This window comes from Tripterygium wilfordii, chromosome 23 (assembly GCF_013401445.1).
Source record: "Tripterygium wilfordii isolate XIE 37 chromosome 23, ASM1340144v1, whole genome shotgun sequence".
Taxonomy (NCBI): domain Eukaryota; kingdom Viridiplantae; phylum Streptophyta; class Magnoliopsida; order Celastrales; family Celastraceae; genus Tripterygium; species Tripterygium wilfordii.
This window is the reverse complement of record NC_052254.1, coordinates 11195529-11219796: the sequence shown is the minus strand read 5'-3', so window position 1 is coordinate 11219796 and position 24268 is coordinate 11195529. Positions and strand designations below refer to the sequence as shown.

Below are 24268 nucleotides of genomic sequence, written 5' to 3'. Positions count from 1 at the left end.
GAAGCAATGACGCTTGAACTATATTATTATAAGCACTTCATTCCAATTCCCAAATATGGGTTCACCCATGCTAGAGCTAGAGTACAAACAATATTCTTAAAACACCATGAACAATTATAAAAGTGAACTCTATGAAGGTTCATTGTAGTAGAGACCCCAATCATGGCCTATATATATATGTATTGAAAAACTATATATATAACTAGTACGTGACGAGCATGCCACTTAAAATAATCCCACTTTGTACATATTAGTCAAAATTAAACACCACCCATATGATTGAAAACTTAGAAACAAAGCCAAAACTAACTATATTTAATTTAGTTCATAGTGGGTGGTCGGTTCATTAACTATATATATATATGAATTGTGGACTTAAAATATATGTCTAAAATACGGATCTATGTTTTTCACCGTTTTGGAACATGTGACTCAAAGCAATATGCTGCATTTGTCATTTTACTTATTCACACACTTATAAAATGGTCCGCATAGGATATATATATATATATCTCGTTTAATAAAGTTTTCTGTGATACAATTAATTAACAAGATGTGGTTGGAATTAAGTATGTAAGTTAGGATGATTCTTCTGTTCATATGTGTAGAGATTCCGTACATGAAATTAGGTGGAAGAGTTGCTAGCAATGATGGGAGGAATAATTATGTTCTTAGGAGTGAGGTGATTTAGTTGAATAGACAACCTAAGTCTAAATGCCTAAACACAGCCAATATACCTATAACTTCAATCACAATCACAATATTCATCTCTCTCCCTGATTTATCTCTCATGTTTGTATGAATTTTACTTAAATATGGTTTGCAATCATGTTCTACTCCCCACATAAATGGTGAGATTTGATAGGTTGTGTGGAGCCTGATCATGGACCTCGAGGATTTTCGGACGAAATTTTTGGTTTCCAAGCGATCATGGAGGGACAGTTTCGATATTGTGACATATCCCTGTTATCCTAAGGGCTATCATTTTGGAAAAACAATAGTGAAAATAACGACGACTCTCTTAGACGTAACCTATATTAATTGGGTGAACCACGTTAACTACAGTGATGATTCGAAGAGAAAGGATGATATATATCTACAAGAATAGGAGGGTTCAACCAATTATTGAAGGGAACTACTACTACTATGATTTCACTCTCCAAGTAAAATTGGTTCTGGAATGAACAAACAAGTAGAAATTGGCTTATAACAAGTTTATTCTACTCTTACAAGAGGGCATAGCCGCATCAAGTACCTGTGTACCTGACAACCATTTAAAGAAAAATGTCTCAACTACATATACAATACAGATGGATGAAAAGAGAAAGAGACCGAAAGGCCAAGCACGAATAGTTAACAGATCGTAAGTCACATTACGCGGGTAATAGGCTGCTGAAGATGCGCTTTAAACTTGGACATGCTGCGCGTAATCTTCCCATGCTTATCGAGCATATCTGTCGGTAGCCAACAATGAAATTTATATAACGATCAGTATAACTGGCCAAGCAATTTATGAACACAAAATGCGAAATTCGAAAATAAAAAATACAAACCCAACGAGCTTTAACATATAGGGATTATACATCTGAGATACGAGGTTACAACTCATTTTAATACTTGGTAGACAACAAAGTACATGATCGAGAGAGAACTTTGCTAACCTTTGGACAAAAGCGGATGTCAAGAGTTTCCAGCATGCTACAGTGTATTATGGCAGCTTCAACCGCTTCTTCATTGATGTTACACGACTAGCCCAATACAAAATACAAGGAAATGACATTAGAAAGCTTGTTAACGGTATAATTATATTGACTCCTTCCAGGAACTAATTATTTTGTAACAAAAACTTGGGCATGTTTCTTATGTCACTTTTTTTCTTTTATTTCCGCTGGGAGCTGGTGTCGTTATAGATCCTCATAAAGTAAGTTAAAATGTTAAATGCCAAATTAGTGAAGAAGTGAACCTCCCAGTCCGCCTTGATATCACAAATGGTGTGAAACCTGCTACGGATATGAATATGAAATAAATCCCACGCTGACACTAAGCTTTATACTACACATCTAGACAAAACTTAAGCATCTAGCTATAGCAAATAGAAAGGATCTTCTAAAATGAAACACCCAATATATTTTGCCAGAAATCAGAATTAAAGAAAATCAGGATCAAGTATTGACAAAATACCTGAAGAAAGAGACTGGTCAATCTTGGACACTGAAGCTTCAGAATCTCCAAAGAGCAACAATTGCTGAATAACACAAAATTTAAGATTCAAACAGATAAGGAATAAAATTGAAAAAATAACCTCAACCAGAAAGAGGCATACCTCAAGTTAAGAAAGCACAAAGTAAAACAAGCGACATCCACTTCCTTCAAATTGGCGGATAGAGAAAGGTTTAGCGATGACAAATGGGAACAGCGTGCCTCGGGTGGAATGATAACTTTTCTAATATTTGGACAACCAACGCAGTTTAAGTTCTGAAGTAAACGGTTGGGCTGGTCAACTGAATCATGCATATCATCCTGAGAAAACAAGGAAGAAGGGATATATGCACCAGGCAGGGTGGAAAGTTGACCCCTGTTGCAGCCCCAGTCAAGATCATGCATATTCACACAGCCGTTCAAGCTCACATGAGTGAGATGTGTACAGCAAGCGAGAAGATCCTCTATGGCAGACTGACCGAGAGTCCCATAAGATAAATCTAACTCCTGCAGAGCTGGTAGAGCACCTTCGTTGTATAGAGGCTCCAACGACGAATTCAGTAGATACTTGCATGCTTGTAATTTTAATACCTTGACGAAGAGAGGGTACAATCATAGGGAAACCATATAAAGGCGGTCTTAAAATAAATAATTGGAACGATTTTGAAAAACTAAAGCATAGTACAATGCAGTAAGCATTTTGCAAAGACATTACAATAAAATTTGCAAAGCATCTGTGCACTTATAATGGAATTAGCTCTTTCATTTAAACAATCAATTCAACAGATGGAGAATCTTCTAGACCCTTACCATAATGTGTTTCCCGTTACAATTTCTTCTTAACTTAGCATTCAGGAAGAGAAGAATGCATATTTTTCATTTAAACAATCAATTCAACAGATGGAGAATCTTCTAGACCCTTACCATAATGTATCCCGTTACAATTTCTTCTTAACTTAGCATTAAGGAAGAGAATAAAGAACGCGTATTTTTCCCTCTCCTTTCTGCCTTTACACTTGAAGAACCACATTAAAAATGATGAATGAACCAGCCACAAACACCCATACTCTTAATGTACTCCATAAACTAATACTGATGTTTGTATCTCTCTTCATGAGATAGATTAGACATGTCCAACATAAGAAATCAATGTCATTCCTAAAAGAAATTTCAAGTTTCTAAACAAGATGACAGTATGACACTATCACATTAAAAACTTCTATATATTAATGCTTCTCTCCAACCAAAACAAGGCCACAACAAACATTTGAAAATCACGCTGATAAAATAGCCAGCAATACAAAAAATCACAAGGAAATTGAAAATTCTCAAGTGGCTTGTCAACTTATATGCACAAAGTGTTACGTATTAACAGCATGCTACTTTCCCACAGAAGAAGCATGGATACATCTGGGAGTTCAAAAAATACCTTGAGAAGCAAGCAAGACTCAAAAACTGGCTGCAGACTCATCAAAAATGTATATGACAAATCAAGCATGGTCAAATGCGGAAGCAAACACAGAGAGTAGAGTCCATCAGAACCAACAGAAGGGCACGACATCAGTATTAATGACTCAATCAGTCGGCATGATGCAGCTGTTGCAGACAAGCAGTCATCCTTGAGTTGGCTGCATATAAAATTAACAAAAAATGTCAAAAATTGGCAGCACAAAAAAGGAACAACAGTGAGAGAAGAGTCAGTAAAGAGATGCGTAAAAACAACAAACCTGCAAAAGGAAGCGTCCAGAGATGTTAAGAGAGGACAATCAATAGATGCTTCAGTTAGAACACCACATCCTTTCAACTCAAGTAACACCATATCCGGAGCTTGAATACGGAGTTCATTTAATTTCGGACATATTCCCAGATTGAGTGACCGAAGAGCAACCTAAAAATTGAGAAAAAGTAGGTGTAGTGTTCATATTTGCATCTCAATTGCAAGAAAAATGAAACTAATTCTACGTAACAAGGAATAAGCAACAATGATATCAATCTCACTGACAGGACAAAATGATGCTCTTTCAAGATGATCACATCCATCCAAACACACTTTCTCAAGACTTGGACAAGTGAGTTCAAGAGCAGTAATGCCACGGCAACCAACTAATGAAAGACTGACAAGAGAAGTGCTGCAGAATTCCACTGTCGTCAAGCTCTGGACACAGTAAGATCCTCAGTCAGTAGGAACTTACAAGGATATACCCAGTATTAGAATAAAAAACAAGAAGCAATAGTAGAAATAACACCTACAGTAAACTTACCAGTATCTGAAATTACTCACAAATCTACGCATAAAACAGATGCCCAGAAGCATGACATCACACAGAGTTTCAGAAATTTTGAAAGGGCAGACAATGATCCAAGTTGTGGTAGACTACATAATTTTAACAAACCACAACTACTGCATCAGTGAAAGCAGACCACATAATTGCTACTCAAGTACAAATTCTGAAGCGAAATCCATTTTCTTAGACCTTCCTAATCCTCTATTTCCTTTAACATGGAGTAAATGCAATTTGACAACACCAAAAACAACAAATTGGCAACTTTCAACCACTTTCTCACGCCTGATTTTTATGGTATTTCATGCCCTAAGGAATGTCCACACATTTGATGACACTTGATAAAGGGCAAAAAAAAAGTATCATCAAAATTGTTGGCATTAACATACACTGCCGTCGCGCATGATAAATCAGCAATTTGAGGTCAAAACAGAAGACATAGATTGTGTCTGTTCCAAAAGTGCCAAAGGGAAGCTAAAGAGAGCACTAACGTCATCCAGCCAAAATACCAGAATGTTCAATTATAAGTTTCACAATTTTTTTAAAAAATGAAACACAACCACTTCACAAACCTCACAATTATCAAGAACCAGGGACTTCAGCAAGGGGCATCCACCACCATCACTCAAAACATCACAGATAGAATTTGTCAAAGATTCACAACCTGTGAGGTCCACTTCTTGCAGACATTGGCATTGCAATGCCAGTGTTGTTAGGTTCTCTTGCTTCTGCAATGCCAATTTCTGCAAGCCCATAAAACTACCCTTTCAGTACTCATACTCCAATACAAAATCAAGGAAATGATAGCGGAGAGATAACTTAGTTAAAGACATACCTCTAGAGAATTTGAAGTAATATTGATACGATTAAGTGACTGACAGTTGGAAACCATTATGGATGACAGCATGGTGGTTCGTAAATTCAAATCGGCAAATCTACATGGAATCATATTAAACATTATTGGGAGGGAAACAAGACAAATATTTGACAGTATTCCCACCGAAAGGAAGGCTTTGAAATGCCTTTCGGGTTAGTAACCCCAGCCGCGGGGCGGGAGGGGAGAGAGATGGAGAAGAAAAGCATACTTGCGACAATATACTAATCTTATGTTTCGCAAGAGGGGAAGATCCAGTGATACTGAAGTCAATAAGCTGCAATTATCCAGCTCCAAAACCTGCAACGATCATATGATCAAATTTGCATGGATGAAATACATAAACTTATAAAGGACTGCGCTGCCACACAGGCTCCTGATAAAAAAAGGTAGCCAAGAGTTCAAACCTCCAGCATATAACTATGAGATATCGCAGCCATAGAAGCCGAAGTGATGCCTTCACAGCTATGGAGCTTAAGAACAGTTAGCATTGGCAGTCTTACAGACTTCAAAGAAAACAGTAGGGCCCATGTCAAGTTAGAGGATGAGAAAGACCAACTGACCAACCAAAGACATTTTGAAAAGAACAACAAAATGGCCAGAATCTACAACAACTGACCTCAAGCGATATGTTTGGGCAGTATGATGCATCAAGAACATGAAGATTTGTACAAGTAACAGCTATTTCACGTAGTGTTTCATCACTAACACTTGAACAATTTGACATGTCTAGCAACTCTAATAAAGGACAAGATATCGCAGCAGAGCGGATTGCTGCATCTGAAAGCTTATGGCAAGAGCCTATATCCAGCAGATGCAATAGAGGGCAATTCAGCATAGCTTGAGCCATGTTACTCCTTTTCAAAGACAAAGTTTCAAGTTGTGGGCACCTGCAAAAAATAATATTTTAGCATAGAAATCATTGTTTAAAGGTTCTGGAAAAAGGGGCAATATGACTTCACCTGATGCTTATTCGCATCACGCGGCACTTTGTTAGTTCAAGATGACGCAACCTATCATGGTTTATATGTATTTCCTGAATACCAGTTCCGGGAGTAGCATCAATAACATTCAAACTCTTCAACATATTACACTCAGCCAACGCTTGGAAAAAAGTCTCCCCAAGTTGTCCTCTTCCCAAAGTCAAAGCCTCAAGATTTCTGAGAACCACGAGGAGAGTATTAGTGGCAGTAAAGCATCTTTCTTACAGTAAATAATACTAAGGGAGGGAAGGCACAGGTACCTCAATGAAGAAACTGCTTGCATAGCAAGAATTTGATTTGTAGGCGTACCAAACATATTCACTTCAGTGGCATTAGGGTAGCGTCGACACATGTCCTCAACTGCAAACCATAAGAAAAGAAAGAAATTTAATATCTTATAAGTAATTTTAGGGGCAAACCATAAGAAAAGAAAGAAATTAAATATCTTATAAGTAATTTAGGGGGGGATGACCAAAATATTGAAATGATTCCACAGATCTCAGATAGTTAATCAAATTTTCTCATTGCTACTAGGTATTTATCTTGACAGAAGATGGCAATGGCTCAATCATTTGAGTATTTATGCAAGAAGGGTAAACCACTGACCATCACAATAATGCTTCAGAGTCAAATTAAGAGGCTTCCTAATCACCTAGGCCCTAGCAGCTACAAGTTGCCATGAGTGTTAGAATCTCTGTTTCATTAAAATTAAACTAAGATCTAAGACTCCAGAAGAGAGGTAAATGAGAGTAGAAACAATAAATTTAAATAGAAAAAGATAGCATTGCTCCGCATGAAGATTGTTCTCAAGTTAGCAAAAGACACATAAGAAAAATGGAGGGGGCTAGTTGCACTCCACATTTTCCCATTTACACCCCATTACTAGAAAAACCCATTAAAAATTCACCTAATTCTGAATACACCCATTTTCATGTTTTTTCAAGAAAAAACCAAAGACACCCCATGGCATATGACTATGGCAGTATGAATCAAGGGGACTGAGGAAAGTTTTTTTAGTATAATTTGCACTGCCATGACATGCTTTTGCACTCCCAACTCCACTTACACACTCACTATGGAGAAGAGTAGAGTTTCTCCATTGAAGCCATGGAAGAAAGGTCCGGCACGAGCCAAAGGTGCCCCTCAGAATGCCTTTTGCGAGTATCAAGGTGTTCGGCAAAGAACTTGGGGCAAATGGGTTGCTGAGATCAACGAGCCTAAGAAGAGAACCATCCTTGAATCTGACGGGTGAAAGATCTGCTCTTTATGCTATGGTTGGGTTCTTTTGTTACTGGGTTGCCGAGATCAGAGAGCCTAAGAAGCTGCCATGGCTTACAACGAAGCTGCCAGAAGGCAGAGCAGCATGAGGCGGAGTAGCCGGCGTTAACTGTGGATGTTCTCGTCGGTGATCCTTCGTCAACGGTAATAGAGACAAAACAGAGAGGGAGAAGAAAGAAAAGGAGGAAGGAATGAAACAGAGAGGGAGACGAAACAGACTAGAGTTTTTAGGGTGTTTTGAGACTAGAGTTTTTGGGGTGCCAATGGGAAAATGTGGAGTGCAACTAGCCCCCACCAAGAAAAATAAGGTTAACATCCATTCAGGCCCACTGAAGTTTTATTTTGTTGCACAGACACCCTCCACAAGAGATAAAAATAATACATAAAAGAGGGGTCTTTATGTAAGTGTAACAAGACCAAACATCAGGCAGTCTTGTTGCATGTTTCCTGAAAATAATAACATAAAAAACGATTGCAATAATTTTCAAGGAAAAGCAAAAAAATATAATATGTAAACATGTCAGTTGTTCACTCTGGTTAACCTTCTGAAGCCAATGGTAGTGCTCACCAACTAATCAACAGTACATGTGCATCATAGACGCAGCCACACAATTCTTAAAATTTTGAGATACTCTACTAAGCAATTAAATTATCAAAAGAACGACCAAAAAGTGCAGTTCACCATCCCAACGTTTTACTAAGGTACGCAATAATCCTTCATACTGACTTTTCATACACATGCCAAGTTATCTATTGTACAACAGCACATTGTTTTAAAGTTCTCACATATCCAATTTTAATTTTTACACGGCATTTCAAGTGAAATTAGTTATTCATTTGGTGATATGACATTAAATACAAAACCAATTGAAGCCGACAAATGTGCCACTGACAATAAGGGATGAGAGAGCAGGAAGCTGGAGATGAGCAAAGAATCAAATGAAGGTCATCTCCAAATGTCACAAACAATACCATCGATCTCACAAATATGATATTTCGAGGTTAAAACAACCAAAAAAAATATTAAATAGAGAGGAAGAGGACGCCCTTTGCAAGATTGTATAAAACAAAACTCACATTGTTCCATAGATATGTTTCGATTCTCAAAATTCAAGCATCTCCAAAAATCTTCATGAGCACTAGCAGCACGCCACTGCCTACAAACCATGGAAGCTCGACAAAGATTAACGTGGTCCAAGAAGGAGAGAACCTGCAAAGTAGAAAGAAAATGAGAATAGATACTAATAAAAGTAAGTCGTGATGAATAGCTCCATGAGCAACCATAACGGACGCATATACCATATGCAGAAGGTCATCTGTAAGATCCATAGGAACTTCTGAATCTTCTGATTTAGAAGTCTCGCTCTCACTTCCATCATCTCTACCACCACTAGAGCCAAAGGAGTTGCCATCAACACCGTTGTTCAGCATGAAATTGTGATAAACAATCTCATTCGTATAAGTAACAGATGATTTACCGCCGCCACTGTAGTCTCCATGTCCTGATGAAAAGGAATTTCGAGCATCCAAAGCTATTGGAGTCGCATAAAGCCAATCACTACAAAAAATAAAAATAAGTAACAGTCGTCATTATTAGGGTTAAGTAATCAAAATAATACAGCACAACCAAATTCCATGTCATATGCAACAAATTTTTCTCATCGTTTCACCATCGCAAGTATTACTTAACCAGACATAAGGCGTGAATCAGCATTTTTCAAGATTACTCTAAAAGGAAACCAAACATTTAACACTTATTACACAAGCAAAACTATTCTTGAGTTCGTGCTGGCATTATCCTGTAAGGTGAAAGATTTTGTATACTAAAGACGAAAAGAAGACACAGTCAACCAGTAACAATATTCCAATTACAATTCTACCAGCTCAAGGCATAAATGAATACCGTGGAATGAATGCACTGCAAAATATTATGGGTTTGGTTCTAGTTGTAATTTGCATATTTCTAAAGGAGGGTCAATTGTAAATTCCTCATAAAAAATGGAGAGAATTAGGCATTTCAGCCCTAATTTTATTCTACAAAAAAAATAACTAACGAATACACCTGAAATTCTTTTGAGCATAGACCCCCGTCATTTTAAGGTTATAACAATGATTCTAACCATTGTAAATCAGCCAAAAAAAACAACCAAGCAATGTCCAACACCACTGAAACTCAACTCTGCCAAAATTAAACAAATGCCATGTTTAGAGAGTAAGAACTCACTGAGACCCATAGTGAACTTTGGCCCGCTTATGCTGAGAATCGCCTGCAGCCACAGCCGCGGAGCTGCTACTACTTTCCCCCTCTGCCCGTCGCGAGCAGGGGAAGGCCGTCACAGCCTCGTCTAAATTCGCACCACCGTGCATATTCGAAAGCTTATCCACACAAGTGACACGCACACCTAGTGAAAGCCCTAAACTTGGCGGGTCCTCATCGCTGCCGTTGCGGGAAACGCTTGCCGGACTGCTTAACGCTGAAGGGTTTTCATTCTCCTCGTCATTTCTAATATTATCCTCGGCTATTCCGTCAATTCCAAAAATGCCCTCATTCTCCTCCATTACTGCCACTACCTTGTCTTCACAATCTGCTTCCAACACCTCCTCTTCTTCTTCCCTGAAGCATAGGAGGCACCAAATCTTCATACAATTCCAGACAAATATTAGACCTTTCCGTAATCTTTATCTCCCGATCTCCTGCATTTCCGGCCAAAACACACAAAAGCCTAATTATTGAGCTAAATTGACGACAATAACTCAACTCCTGCGAAACCCCAGAATCGTAACCACCGATCGGCTTCAGAATTCCGGTTTATTTCACACAAATAGAAGAATCGATCTGCATAGCCACGAATATACAGATATTTCACAGAAAAAACAGGGGTTTTTATAGAGAGATGGGGGGCAAGTGGAATATTTGAACGAAGCGGATCGGATCTTGTTATTGAGGATGTTTGTTGCAGCTTCCAAATGAAGATCGGCGCTAAATATTGATGGTCATAAATTCCTAGAAATTCCTTCTTATATGGAAAGAAAGAAAGAACTTTCTCATTTTTCCTTTTTACGGAAATAAATTTACGGATCCATCAAAAACCAACTCGACACGACAGCGTTTAAAGAGTTTTCTTTAGCATCAGTTCATGTTATCCGGATAAACAGACGGTGGAAATTATTTGCACCTCACTTTTTCTCATCTACACCCCTAAAAACACAACAAATTTAGTAGCAACACACCCCAACCCCAACCCCAACCTTTAGTCTGCAAACACCCCAACGCACCTTTCCCCTTCTCATTCCCTCCTTCCCCCTTCCCCTTTTATTCCCTTGAAGCCATTGTCTGATAATGGGGTTGTTGTCACGATCTGTTATCATGGCGCCTGAGTTGCTGCTTGAAGCAAAGCACCACACAAAGTGTTGTTGATATGTGGACTATTCGTTGTATATTTGCTGAGCTTTTGACTTTGAAGCCACTATTCCAAGGGGCAGAAGCAAAAGTCAGGCCATTATTTCTAGCTTGACGAGATATTGAAGGTATTAGGTCATCCTACTCGTGAGAAATGGCCAATGCTTGCTAATCTTCCACATTGGCAACAAGATGTACCGCGTATCCGGGAATGGGTATGCGTGGGTACCATCCACAATAGAAATCAAGACTTATGTGACCATCTAACTTGTCGGAGCCGCTATTTGGAGGTAGAGTTGGGTCTTGTCGGAGTTCCTTTCCCACTTTTATTCCCTCTCCCTCTTTGTCTTGCGTCTCTACAACAAAGAAAGGATTTGGGGTGTACTAAGATATAGGTGACAAATCAAATAATACTGAATAATTGGGGTGTACTCAGATTCAAGTGAATTTAATAGGGTTTGTTAGTGATGAGGTTTGAATGGGAAAAACGAGTTTTGATATTCAAAAGATTATTCTACCCCTTATTAAAAAGTAATCACAACAATTAAATTAATCTATTCTATTCTTATTTTTATGTGCAAAGAATTAGGTAATATGAAAATTGTACAATTAAAATTATAACACTCGTGCTCAATCTTTATTTCGTACCAAACACGGTAATATTCATCTCACACTCGCCTCACGCTCACGCTCACTCTCACACTCATTGGATTAGAAACAAAATGTCTCGTTAGTGTTTTTATGATCTGGACCCAAATGATAAAATATTGTTGTGTTTGATTGCTAAAATTCAACCACAATTGCCACAATGAGGGGGGACATGAATTTAGCGTTGGTTCGGTCGTATGTATGTGTGTATAACTCAAAATCTATTATTTGATTTGCAATTGATTGCGCAAAAAGATGTCCATTTTTCAGCAAAGTAAAATTGGTTCATGTGATGTCCTTGTCCCTCTTACACACTACATTTTCTGTTTTAAATTTGCTTTTGTGCGGAATTTTCTTTCAATTTGATATCCTCTTTATAGATAGATAGATACTCATGTTATTAAAGTTCAAACCAAGGATTTAATTAAAGTTGGTAGAGATAAAATCCATCCAATTTTAGTATTTGGAAAGAAAAAAAAAAAACAAATTATAACAACCGTAAATAATGTCACATCACATCGTTTAGGGTTTATTTAAAATTAAAATTGTACATATAATCGTGCACCAATACCAATTTCAGTTCATATTAATTTGAGTTATAGAAAAATCAATTGTTACTAGTTTCGAAGTTTGACTTATTATTTTGTACTTCACATTGCCCAACACTATATAAACTTGACCCAACAGAGATTTGTGGTCCCGCCTCAAGTCGGGTGCTATAATACATAATTAACTTTGTGTAAATGCCATTTTACATGAGTCCAATTTGAAGATTTACAGATGTAAATAACTTGCTAAAAACATATGAATGTAAGAAAAGGGGGAGGAACTTTAGTGTTGTATAAAGTAATTTTTTTACACATATATTTTCAAATTCAAAAAATTTAAAATAAATCCCTCCTATAAGTCAAATTATTTAAATTTATGAATGAATGAGTTTGCTATAATTGAATCATTCAGATTGAGTGACTTAAGTTCGAGTAATTCAAACACCCAAAAGTTTATGGGTAACAAAAAACGTCCCATTATATAAAAAAATTTCAAATTTTTATTGCACTAAATGCAACGCTGTTAAAAATCGAATCGATCGGTCAGTTTTCATAAAAAAATACATGTTTCTTTAAAGAATTGACCCAAAAAAACCGATTGATAACCAAAAAACCGAAAGAATCAATTGATTGATTAAATTTATGTAAAAAAATCAGAAAAAAACCCGTAACCGATCGTTTTCACGCTCAACTAACTAAATTATTTCAATTTTCAAAGATTGTACAGCAGTACCAATTCTTGTGATTTACACACTTTTTTCTTTCAAATGAGGGGAAACCATTTTGTCTCCTTAATTACAGTACTGCGATAATTAAGAATGATTATAGTCACGGTCACCGGATTCACTATCAGGTGACAGGTGGGGCCTCCCCATTCTTCCAATCTACTGTATTGGAAAGACATGGAGAGATCCTGTGAGACATCAATGGCTTTCCAACATTTAATTGTAAATGAGGATCAATGGCCGACAGTTGACCACGTTTTTCCTCCCACGCAAATTTCCAAATACTTGGGTGGACTTAAAAGGAAGGAATCATTGTGGGCCTATCGCACTTGATTTAGGGCTGCATCCACTGAACTTTCAGGCCCATTAGTAGCCCATATTTCTCCAAGTTACAAGCCCAGAGACCCAATATATCCACTGGAATAATCTCTGGCCCTGCTACAAGGATATAACTGTAATTGAATTGTGCACCCACGAACAGGGCTTGAACCCGAACCGAGTACCCGGTTGGTGGCATGTCAGCAATTATTGACCAGATCGTAGACAGACTAGTAAATGAACCCAACTGAAGCAGACATACTACTGACTCGATTCCCTCTGAAATCTGAATCATCTCCGATTCAACTGAAATCTCTGTGTCTGTACAGACCAGCAACAATGGCAATGCTAAAGGCTTCGTGGTTCCTTGTAGTTCCTCTCCTCTTTCTCTCTGCTTCTGCCATTTCTCCAAGTAAGGCTTCTCCATCTTTTCACTTCATTTATGCATTCATTTTACTCAAAGTAGAAGTTCAATCATTCCATTGCTTGGATATATGATCCATGTTTGTTAAAGAATGTGAAATGTTACAGATTTGTAAATAACTATCTGTAGTTAGTAGATGCTTGATCTGCTTTACCAAATGTACTTAGTTTGATTCCATTTTTGTTTGACTGAAGTAGGCGACCGCGATTGTATGACATGATGGAGACTAGATCTCGGGATGTAATTCAAATTCTTGTGTCTGTTGATCTCTTTGATGATCTTCTTGCTGTTGACAAATTAGTGATCTGATCTTCTGTATTTTGTTTCTGTTTTCATTTTCTTCTGATTGTTGATACGGTTGTAGTGCTCATGCTTTGTTCAATTACTTCTTACTCAAAATGAAAGAGAGGGAGTTGGAAATTTTTTAGACTTTGCTTAAGGGAAGGGAGAATCATTTTGATGCATTAATATTTCCTTTCCTTTTTGTGAGTACCTGTTGGAGCAATAAATGTTTTGACAACTAACCAATTAAGTTCCATTTCAAAAATAGGATCCCATTTCTATTTATCTGTGTACTGTTGGTTTTGTAAATTGGGCATTGGTCATTTTTTGATGGTATAATATTTTTGACAGAAAGATGAACTTCTCTCTCTCGCCTAGAGCTAAGATTTTAGAAATAATTCATTGTGAACTGGGAATTATTTGATTTTATGCTAAAGAAGAGAAAATTATATCATACTAATTGGGGAATTTCTGTATTGATGTTCTGGATAAAATAATAAAAGGAAGAAGGTTATGTTGATTTCTCTTACCTACTACTGCTTAAGACGAACAAATTTCTTTTTTAGAAGAAAGAAAGGGGGTATGTATGCCAATCAGGAAAACTGGACCACATCATAGACTAAGAAAATATTTGTCTAACGAGTAGATGGATGGCCACTTCCTACATTTTCTGCCCCTTCCCAACGGGTTGATAGTCAAGACAGGGCTATATGGTTTCAAATTAGTCCTTGAAAATTGGTATTATCAGGTTTGTAAGAATCAGTTTGGGTGTTCATGTCCAGCTGACCATTCCCTTTTATGATGCACGGACTATAGTTCATTCTGAATCACTTAGCTTTCAATAGGAACTCAAATGGGCTAGCTAAAAAGGGGTTTAAGCGGACAAGATTCACAGGAAGCTTTCGATATGCTTTTGAGTCATATAGGCTCACTTCACTCTTATGTCACTGATATGTTCAACAAGTCACCCTTCCTCCTCAGATTCCAGTTGAATCATGGTTATACTGTCTGCGGCACGACAAACTCGTACATGATTTGTATTTCCACTTAACAGTAAAATCGTGGCACAGGAAGGGAGTATCTTATGAATAGTGCATTTCCAGAGTGGGAGAGTAGCTAACATCAAGTTCTTATGATTTTGGGTCCTCGTTGAAGACAAATTGGTTGCTTTTCTGTTGTTCTTCCTGATCTTTGGAAGTAACAGATTCATTAAGGTTGGGTGATAATAATAATAATGAATTTTACAGACAGTGCTTATGTCATACTCTTTGGCTTCCTGCTGCTGGCTCTCTGGAACATATATATCGTCATAAAGAAACTGTTACCAGAATATCCATGATATAGGATGTCAGCAGAGCCAAAATGTTGATATTCTACATTTATTTTATCTTTTCTGACTTGAATCTTGCATTGCTTCCTCGGTGATTCCATTGTAATAGGATGAAGGTATGAAACACTATTTTATGTTCTTAAGCATGCTTCATGTGCATACTGCTTTCTTACTTTGTCTTGCTTGACCTCTAATGAACACCTCTCTCCCCCTTTATTACCTATTGAATAGAAGCTGTGGTAAAAGTAACCAATAACCCTGCGGATCAATTGGTGGCTGCTCTTAATGACAACAGAACTGCACACAAATCATCATCCCTCTATGACAACCCAGGCCTGGCCTGTCTAGCTTTGCAATACATAAAAGCATATCAAGGTGATTGCGGTGCGGTGGAGGCCAAGAAGCCATCTGAATCTGAATTTGCTGAAACTTTTGCCCCAAACTGTGGTATTCTAGCTTCAAGTCTCTCTCCAATCACTGGTCGTTTGCTCGGCTGCCAGTCCAAATATGTTACTCCAGCTAATGCATTCTCTGATATCTTGATGGAAAACAACAAGGGCTTAGAAATTCTTTACGATAAGAATCACACTGAAGTAGGAGCTGCGGCGAGTGGTTCTGATGGTGGGGGTCCCTATTTCTGGTGCGTGTTATTCAGCAACGGCAAGCGTAACAGTAGCTTTGCTTTTGAGGGAGGTGTGGCTAAGATTTCAAGGCCCGGGTGCTTTAGTGGTGCCAACGATGAGTGCAGTGGTGCTAGTAATTGGCCTCAGCCATTTAGTCTATGGTCACTTGCTGCTACAGCATTGATGGCAGGGGTATATGCCTTTGGTTTATGATCATGTCTTCTGTGAAATTAAACTGTTTTTTTTTCTTGTATCACATCAATTCATTTGGTCATTGGTTGTTGTAATCTGATATTAAAATTGTTTTTATGCCATTCGGTTCATAATTGAATGAGTCTGAGCGAGAGGTGAACTGAGTGCAAGGTGAGTGTGATGGGGTGTGACAATGAGGATGAGATAAGTATTATTTTTTTCAATAAGAAATAAAAAGTGAGTATGAATATAAGAATTTTAATAATACAATTTTTATATTATAATTTTTTTGTACTTTTTTAAAAAGATAATTGTATTTTTCTATTGTTTGAAGTTTAATATAAGGTATGTCATTAATTTGCATATTAAATTTATTCTCCATAAAGAAAACCGATGGTAGATTAAGTTTGAGATTTCACATTCTCAAAATATAACCAAACAACCGAATTTACGATTCTCGTTCTCATTTCATCCTCTAACTACCAATCAAATGACCGTTAGAATTATATATTATATACGGAGTTCACAACCCTCCCGTTTGGATTGGGGTTTGATGTATTTTCAGGAGTTGGATTAAAAAACTTTCTTAATAATTTTCAGTTGTGAACATTAAAATAAAATGTAATAATAATAATAAATTTCAAACGGCGGGCGCGAGACATTGCACAAAAGTAGCTGGGTGAAGCGGGAAAAATATAAAGAGCGGCTGAAGCGTGAGCCCGGTACGACGAGTGTCAATCAGGATATTTCGAAGCAGGCTCCAAAAACGTGAACTCTCCAAACAAACTTTCTTCGACTGAGAAAGAATTGCAAGAACAGATGGAAACCGAAGATGACGCAGAGAACGCGAAGGCAATCGAAGAGAGTTCGACGAGCCATCGTCCTCGCTTACGGAATGATTGGATGGATCTTGATCTGAATGTGCTAGCTGAGGAGGCACGGAACGAAATCCAGTTTCAAGATCATCCCGAGAAACAAACAGAAAATGGCCAGTTAGGTCATAACATGGCGAATGATGGCTTTTTAAATCTGGATGTGCTAGCTGAGGACGCTTTACATGACATCGCGCTTCAAGACCATACCCGATTCAGTGGAAGGTTTCCCGAGAAACAAACAGAAAAGGACCTAACGATGAGATACACTAGTGAAGAGAAGGGCAAGGCCAAAATTGACGATGATCAGGTCTTGATTGAGACTAATGATGGCAAAACGATTATTGTTCTTGATTCGGATGATGGAGAAGACGAGATTAAAAACGAAGACACGGATAACTTGAACCTAAATCTTGGCCTCGGTCAGAATGTTGACTTCATGGAGCTTGATCTCGTTAATGATGGCGTAAGGGAAAATACTGAACCTGCGGAAGTTGAGCCGCCGGATGGGTTGGCTTGGTGGAGGGCTTGGCAAAAGGAGTTGAGACTTAAGGCAGCACGGAGACTTGCACTTCCTAAAAAGCCTAAAAAGCAGATTGACGGCAAACCACGGGAAAAGATACTACCACCAACGAAAGTAGATGACGAAACAAGCGATTCTCCATTTTCCATGGCAATGGAGGCAATCGAGAAGCGGAATTCAGTCAGAAAACCACAGTTCAAATGGGTGCCTAATAATAATAAGGGGTCTTCTAATATCAAGAGAGGCAGTATTCCTTCTCTTTTGGAACTTAGTTTGAATGCTCTTGCTGAGAATTCTGAGGCAATTGTGTCACTGAAATTTATCCCAGATGCACTGAGGCACAAACTTAGTCAGCGAGTATGTGATTCCAGGAAAATGGATGCTCAGTTCTTTGAACTTCTTACAAGGGAATCCCCAACTGAAATACGTGTAAAGAATTGTTCGCAGATAACAGAAGAGGAGCTCACCAGAATCTTTCTTAATTGTGACACTCAGAACTTGACTGTGAGTCACTTAACCATTTGACTTTCCATATTGCACCTATAAATAGAAATTGTAGACTCATTCTTGAAGATGACCATACTTCTATGACTTTGTAAGGATTTAGTAACATGGTGGAAGTTGGAACCAAATGAGAAAATTCAACCGTTAAATTGTTGTCAGGATTTTTCAACTCAAATCTCTCCAACGATAATAATAATATTGTCATAATGATAAGGTTGATTTTAGTGAAATGCTACTATTAACACTCTAATCAATTGATGTTACTCCTATCTATCTATCTATCTATCTATCTAGAAGACTGTTAATTCAATGTCATTATCTTCATCGGCATGAATCTCATTTGTTGTGAGCCAATTTCTATACGCTGCATTATAATGATTTAGTGCCATTAAAGTTTTTTGCATTTCTTAAGTTGTGACAACATTGGATTCTGTTTTCTGGATTTGGAGGCAGGTGCTACAACTTGACTTTTGTGGACAGTGTGTGCCTGATCACGTGCTAGAGAACTTCATAGCCCGGTCACAAGGCAGCCTTCCTTCCTTACTTACCATATCTCTAAGGGGTGCACTTCGTTTAACAGATGCTGGCCTACCTTCAATAGGTGTTTCTGCACCTGCGCTCCAATCCATAAATCTGAGCCAGTGCTCATTTCTCACCTTTCGTAGCATCAACCTTGTGAAATTTTATTTTGAATCTAGTTTGAGGGAGCTATATATAGATGATTGTATGAACATTGATGCAATGAGAATCTTACCTTCGCTGAAGAAACTCAAACATCTACAAGTGTTGTCAGTGGCAGGCATTGAGACTGTTTCTGATGATTTTGTTATTGGAATAGTTGAAGCAATTGGTCGAAACTTGAGGGAGCTTGTTTTTGCTAATTGTGTGTAAGTTTTTCTCTACTTTTCCTGTTGCACTTTGCAAATGAAAATAGATGCTTGACAGTTTCTATTCAGCTTTTGAATATCTTTTAGTGATAATGACACTTCTGATTTTATGCAGGGCATTGACTGATATATCAGTTAAATTCATTGGGGAAAACTGTTCCAAACTATATTCTCTTGATCTTTCATACTTGGATAAGTTGACTGATTCAGCAGTAAAATATCTTGCCAATGGTTGTTGTTCAATTGGCAGGCTCAACTTCTGCCGCAATGGTTTCAGGTTTTTTCCCCTCCCATTAATGTAGCTTTGTGATTTGCTTTGTTACTCACATAATCGACTCATGAATCAATTGTTTACAATATATTGTTCATTCATGCCAAAGGTGCTTCATTTCTTCTCACCTATATGATAGTTAGGCAGTATTGGTCATTTCTATCCAAAAAAAAGAAGAGAAGCTTTGGTCATTTTACACATGGCATTAGAAAGAAGGAGAATGCCTTGATTGCAATAAATAGTTGACTAGAAAAAAGCTTACAGCCATTGCATAGTCTATAATTGATTGTTAAGGAAAGTTAAGGAAATCCAAGCACTAGTTTGAGATTTGCTCTACCATCTAATGGTCTTCCTGTTCCTATTTTCTGGCTCTCGGTGAGTCAGCTTATTTATTTTTGAAAATCTTGCCAACCTGCATCCATTTATATATCCCATGTAACTATAGTAGGTTCTATATGTGACAGTGATGAAGCAATTGCTGCTTTTCTGGAAGTCTCTGGCCGATCTCTGCATGAACTTTCTCTGAATAATGTTAGAATGGTGAGACCTCGACATTCCTGCAGAAGTTTTAACTGTTGGCCTTCCTTTCCTTCTTTTTGTCTCATAATTTGCTTTCCCCTTTTTAGTGTCACAAAAGAGTTTAAATAGGCTAAAGAAAAGCTGCAAATACTCTTTGATCTCTCTCTCTCTCTCTCCCCCTTAAGATGATCATAGCTTTTGCTGGATAGAAATTCTCTAGCTTAATTAAGAGCAGAATAAAGATTATGAGTAAGAATCACTAAGAAACCAAGAATCTTGTAATATGGAACACAGCCTATGTATGATTTTTAATGATGAGAAATGATGCATTACAGGTCGGTATCAACACTGCCATATCAATTGTCAAATATTCTAAAAATCTGTGGACTTTGGATTTGTCGTGGTGCCGCAAACTATCTGATGAGGCGCTGGGATCTATTGTAGACAGCTGCGAATCACTGAGGCTACTCAAATTATTTGGGTGTTCGCAGGTGAGATATCCAATTCCAAGCCCGTTCCATTTAGCTTCGAAACTAAATTTGATACCAGTCAATATATGAGAGCCAGGTTCAAATCTGCAAACATGCTGATTCTGGAAAATTAAGTTACTTTGATTGCATAATGCCTGTTGAGAAGTGTACTCGTCGTATGTTTTATGGAAATCGTTATAGAAGTTGAATTTGGGTTGGTTTTTTGCTATATTATATATCCCCAAACCTGAGATGTTTTGCATTTTTCTCGTAGATTACAAATGCATTTCTAGAGGGCCATTCAAACTCTCTGGTGCAAATTGTTGGATTGCAAACAACACCGGCTCTGGCACATTTAGATTCAACTCAAATCCAGCAGACTCCGTTGCGGTATCCGCCCCTACCTGATCACCAGATTTTGGATCAACCAGATAGTTGACTTTATGGTTAACCTCCCTTTCCTGCTGTGGAGGAAAAGGTCTCTCCCACTTTTCTCTTCAGTGAGCAGCTGCTCTTTTACAATCAATACAAAAGAATGGAAATAAAAAACACTCATCACACTCTGATTACCAAATAGAAACTTTAGTTCTTTGGCCAATTGACTATGATGCCAAGAAAGTGGAACACACTAGGCATCGGAAATAATAGAATATGGATGAAAAGTTACCATCTGTGTCTATTGATGTTGGAGCTGCAGAAGTTGAAAATATTCTTCTAAATGCTTCAGCTACAGAATTCAAGTTTTATTTTGATTCCCTTTTGACCATTGAGAGGCTTTAGTTTGCAGGGAATTACCCAAGAATGGTTTGTTTATGTACTATCAGAAAAGACTCTCTACTGCCAGAAATGATTAATGATTTTTAGCTACCACGAGCAACTGAAAATACTGGCTTTCAACATAAACACTCACCGGGCGAGAAGTCGTTCGTGCTCTGAAATTTAATCAAGCTTCCCAGTTGTTCATTAAAGCTTTACACTTCAATATTAAGGCAAGGACTACAAGAATCGCAACGATACCAACAGAAGAACCACCAACTCTATGAATCCAGTAAAGATCAAACCTGATGAGGCTCTGGTCTAAGAGTAGCATCAAAGTGATGGCCAAGATCAACACCAACAGCAGCAAGGGAATCCAGTTGAAGGGTTCCTCGTCGATTTCCGCATCAATATCAGCTCTCCTGTCAATATACAGAGGTGAAAACACAGCTACAAGGGCCAAGCCTATGGCAACCAGTTTCCCATATGAATAAAACCTGCTACTCCTCCTGCATGTGGGCAGTCGCTCCATTCCGGAAAAGGATGCCCAGCTAGTACTTAATCACCCTTTAGCTTTGTCAATGTCACGTTTATATTTCCAAACCCAGATTTTACCGGATAGCAGAAAAAGGATAGTTAATCACACTGTATAGTGAAATCCATGAGATCAGATGGCTGCAATCATCTAACATTGTATATGAGATTCAATGCTTGGGATATGTTATGAGCACTCAAATTGCTAAGATTATCAGAATACTCTTAGTAACTGCTAAGAGTGGAAGTTTGTATTGCAGGTGGGAAAAAGTCTGAAGGAATGTTCTGATCCAACGGCTGAGATTGGGAGTGAAAAAACAAAGGCACTTTGATTGAAGGCATCCACCATTGGGAATATTTCCAGAAGCAACTTCTGTAGAAAATTTGGGAATGGAAACTTCTTCCTGAAGTTTTGTTTATGATGGAGAAGCTATAAACCTATAAAGTATTCTTCCCAAAATATAATTTTGCTATTGGCTGCACAATTGTTTGGGAATCTGATGCTGTCAGATTTTTGTGCTTGGACCTAGTCTTCGAAGTTCGAACATACAATTAATGTTTAAACTTGATTTAATCTGAATCGGACAATTAAATTGGACAAATTCAACCATCTGAACCTAGCTAAATTTTATCACCCCTATTTCATGTAACGGCCCATCCCGCAGGATCCAGCCGGGCCCATGGGCCGCTACCCCCAACCCATCCCCAAGTCCGTCGGCTTGGTTGGTAGCATAAGTCGCCTTGTGATAGGGTCTTATGTTAAAGGGTGAGGTCTTGTGTTCAAGTCTCACCAACAACCTCCCAGACAGACTTGGGGATGGGTTGGGGGTAGCGGCCCATGGGCCCGGCTGGATCCTGCGGGATGGGCCGTTACATAAAAACTGTTTTTTTATAAATTTCCCCGGTTGCGCATCTTCCGCATACCCAGGTACTCTCCAGGATCCATGGTCCAGACAGCCCAACCCCTCACCCCCTCGCAAGGCAGGTAGGTTGTTGGTGGGAATCGATCACCCGACCTCCCACCCTTTAACGGACTCGGGGATGGGTTGGGGGTAGCGGCCCATGGGCCCGGCTGGATCCTGCGGGATGGGCCGTTACATAAAAACTGCCTTTTTATAAATTTCCCCGGTTGCGCATCTTCCGCATACCCAGGTACTCTCCAGGATCCATGGTCCAGACAGCCCAACCCCTCACCCCCTCGCAAGGCAGGTAGGTTGTTGGTGGGAATCGATCACCCGACCTCCCACCCTTTAACATAGGTTCCTATACAGGGCAACCCATGCTACCAACTAAGCCAAGTTGCTACAAGTATAGTCTATAGTCTCTATAGTCTCTAAGCAATCAAAGCAATTCACAATGGTTGCTATTTGATGGGGCATGGGTTGCAAAAAGTGTATTTCTAATAGGTCATCAAAAATTTTCATGCTCCAACAATGTCAATATATTGGCTTCATTTTGTTACGGCAAAGATGTGAGCATGGAACTTCAAATGCCCATATATTTGTTCATGATTGGCCCCACAGCACACACAATACACATTTTACACTAAAATCAATACTGGGTCCCATATCTATTACACAAAAATCAAGTCATTAAATTTACACTATTGTATCAATATATCTTGTTGGCCCAGCCATATCAACAAAACACTCTTTCCAATACATTTTGATGTCCTCAACAAAAAATCATCAGTGTGATTGTTCATTTAGGGAGCATGATGGATTTTAGTGTCTTTTTTACTAGGCCATAAGAATTTATGAGCTACAATGGTGTCAATTTATTTACTTTATTTTAATGGGGCAAGCATGAGAGCATGGGGTTTGCTTGACCCTTATGCTTGCTTTGCTTTATACAAAAATGCAAAAGCACACTTCCCTACAATAAAAAAAGCAAGCTTAAAAGGGCACTTGCAATGGTATGCAATTACTGCACCAACAAAAATGTTGTATTTTACTGATTTGGTTGTATTATGAAACGTGTTTTGCTTATGTGGTTGTATTGGGAAAAATGTTTTGCTGATGTGGATATATTGATATTTTGTGTTTTGGTGTAATTTTGTTGTGGATAATATTGAGGAATGAAATGTTGTTGGCCTCCATATTGGGTGGAAAGAGAAAGTGTATAGAAATTTATGTTTTGTTGATGTGACTGTATTAAAATGCATGTTCGACTTGATTTTTATGTAATAGAGATGAGACCTATGATTAATTTTGTTAGGGACATTAGCATTTGCAGCATTGCAAATGCCCTTATACAAAAAAATCAAGCAAACAAAAATGCACCATTGTATGTGTATATACACATATCCTTCCTTGCCATGTCATCAAATTACAATTCTCAAAAATATAATTGACCAAATTCAATCATCCGAACCCGACAAAATTTTCTTTTATAAATTTATTTTTTATTCCATATGATACTATTTTTTTTTTTGGCACAGGTAAGAACAGATTATGAGCCACACCAATCCAAACCAAGATAATGATTTGAAGGATCATGACCATTGTCCAACCAATATTGAAACTCCGTAAGAAAATGACTGGGAGTGCTGTCATATGATACTACTTATCTTTGGGATAGGGGGTTGGAATTAGTCCAGCCAATTTTACCAAATCTCCACCATTCAATGCATGATTGTATTGGATTTGACAACACAACACTCCATCATTCAATGGTGTAGATTGAATTGTGTAGATTTGATGAAATTGGTGGAATAATTCCAGTGAATTCAATGGTGCATGATTGTATTTTTGCGTGTTTTTTGGACTGTTAATTGGTGACAGCGTGGCACTCCTTCTCCATTTTGAACCACAGATCAACGCACCA

General features: G+C 38.1%; 3 protein-coding genes across 4 annotated transcripts; 2 read left to right on the top strand and 1 right to left on the bottom strand.

Moving 5' to 3' along the window:
* Window positions 1–1122: 1122 nt before the first annotated feature.
* Window positions 1123–10791, bottom strand: LOC119993367 (F-box/LRR-repeat protein 15-like). Of its 2 annotated transcripts, XM_038840486.1 has the most exons (17): window positions 9841–10787; window positions 8916–9174; window positions 8694–8826; window positions 6599–6698; window positions 6318–6515; window positions 5975–6245; window positions 5763–5861; window positions 5567–5655; window positions 5317–5416; window positions 5054–5224; window positions 4202–4354; window positions 3927–4087; window positions 3629–3827; window positions 2324–2790; window positions 2182–2245; window positions 1662–1748; window positions 1123–1454 (listed from the first exon to the last, which is right to left on the bottom strand). In XM_038840486.1, exons 1-17 carry the CDS (start codon window positions 10257–10259, stop codon window positions 1374–1376), a joined length of 3051 nt encoding a protein of 1016 aa, XP_038696414.1. In that variant the 5' UTR covers window positions 10260–10787; the 3' UTR covers window positions 1123–1373. The 2 variants fall into 2 exon arrangements, with proteins under 2 accessions (XP_038696414.1, XP_038696416.1); XM_038840488.1 differs by lacking the exons at window positions 1123–1454; window positions 1662–1748 and adding an exon at window positions 1760–2000 and having other exon boundaries at window positions 9841–10791.
* A 2686-nt stretch (window positions 10792–13477) lies between these two features.
* LOC119992914 lies at window positions 13478–16245 on the top strand. The gene is made up of 2 exons (XM_038839747.1): window positions 13478–13667; window positions 15523–16245. The coding sequence occupies exons 1-2, from the start codon at window positions 13493–13495 to the stop codon at window positions 16125–16127; spliced, it is 780 nt and encodes a 259-aa protein (XP_038695675.1). The 5' UTR covers window positions 13478–13492; the 3' UTR covers window positions 16128–16245.
* Window positions 16246–16873: 628 nt separating this feature from the next.
* Window positions 16874–20943, top strand: LOC119993058 (DNA repair protein RAD7-like). The gene is made up of 6 exons (XM_038839967.1): window positions 16874–18005; window positions 18459–18892; window positions 19008–19169; window positions 19628–19703; window positions 20018–20173; window positions 20427–20943. The coding sequence occupies exons 1-6, from the start codon at window positions 16926–16928 to the stop codon at window positions 20589–20591; spliced, it is 2073 nt and encodes a 690-aa protein (XP_038695895.1). The 5' UTR covers window positions 16874–16925; the 3' UTR covers window positions 20592–20943.
* Window positions 20944–24268: the final 3325 nt, after the last annotated feature.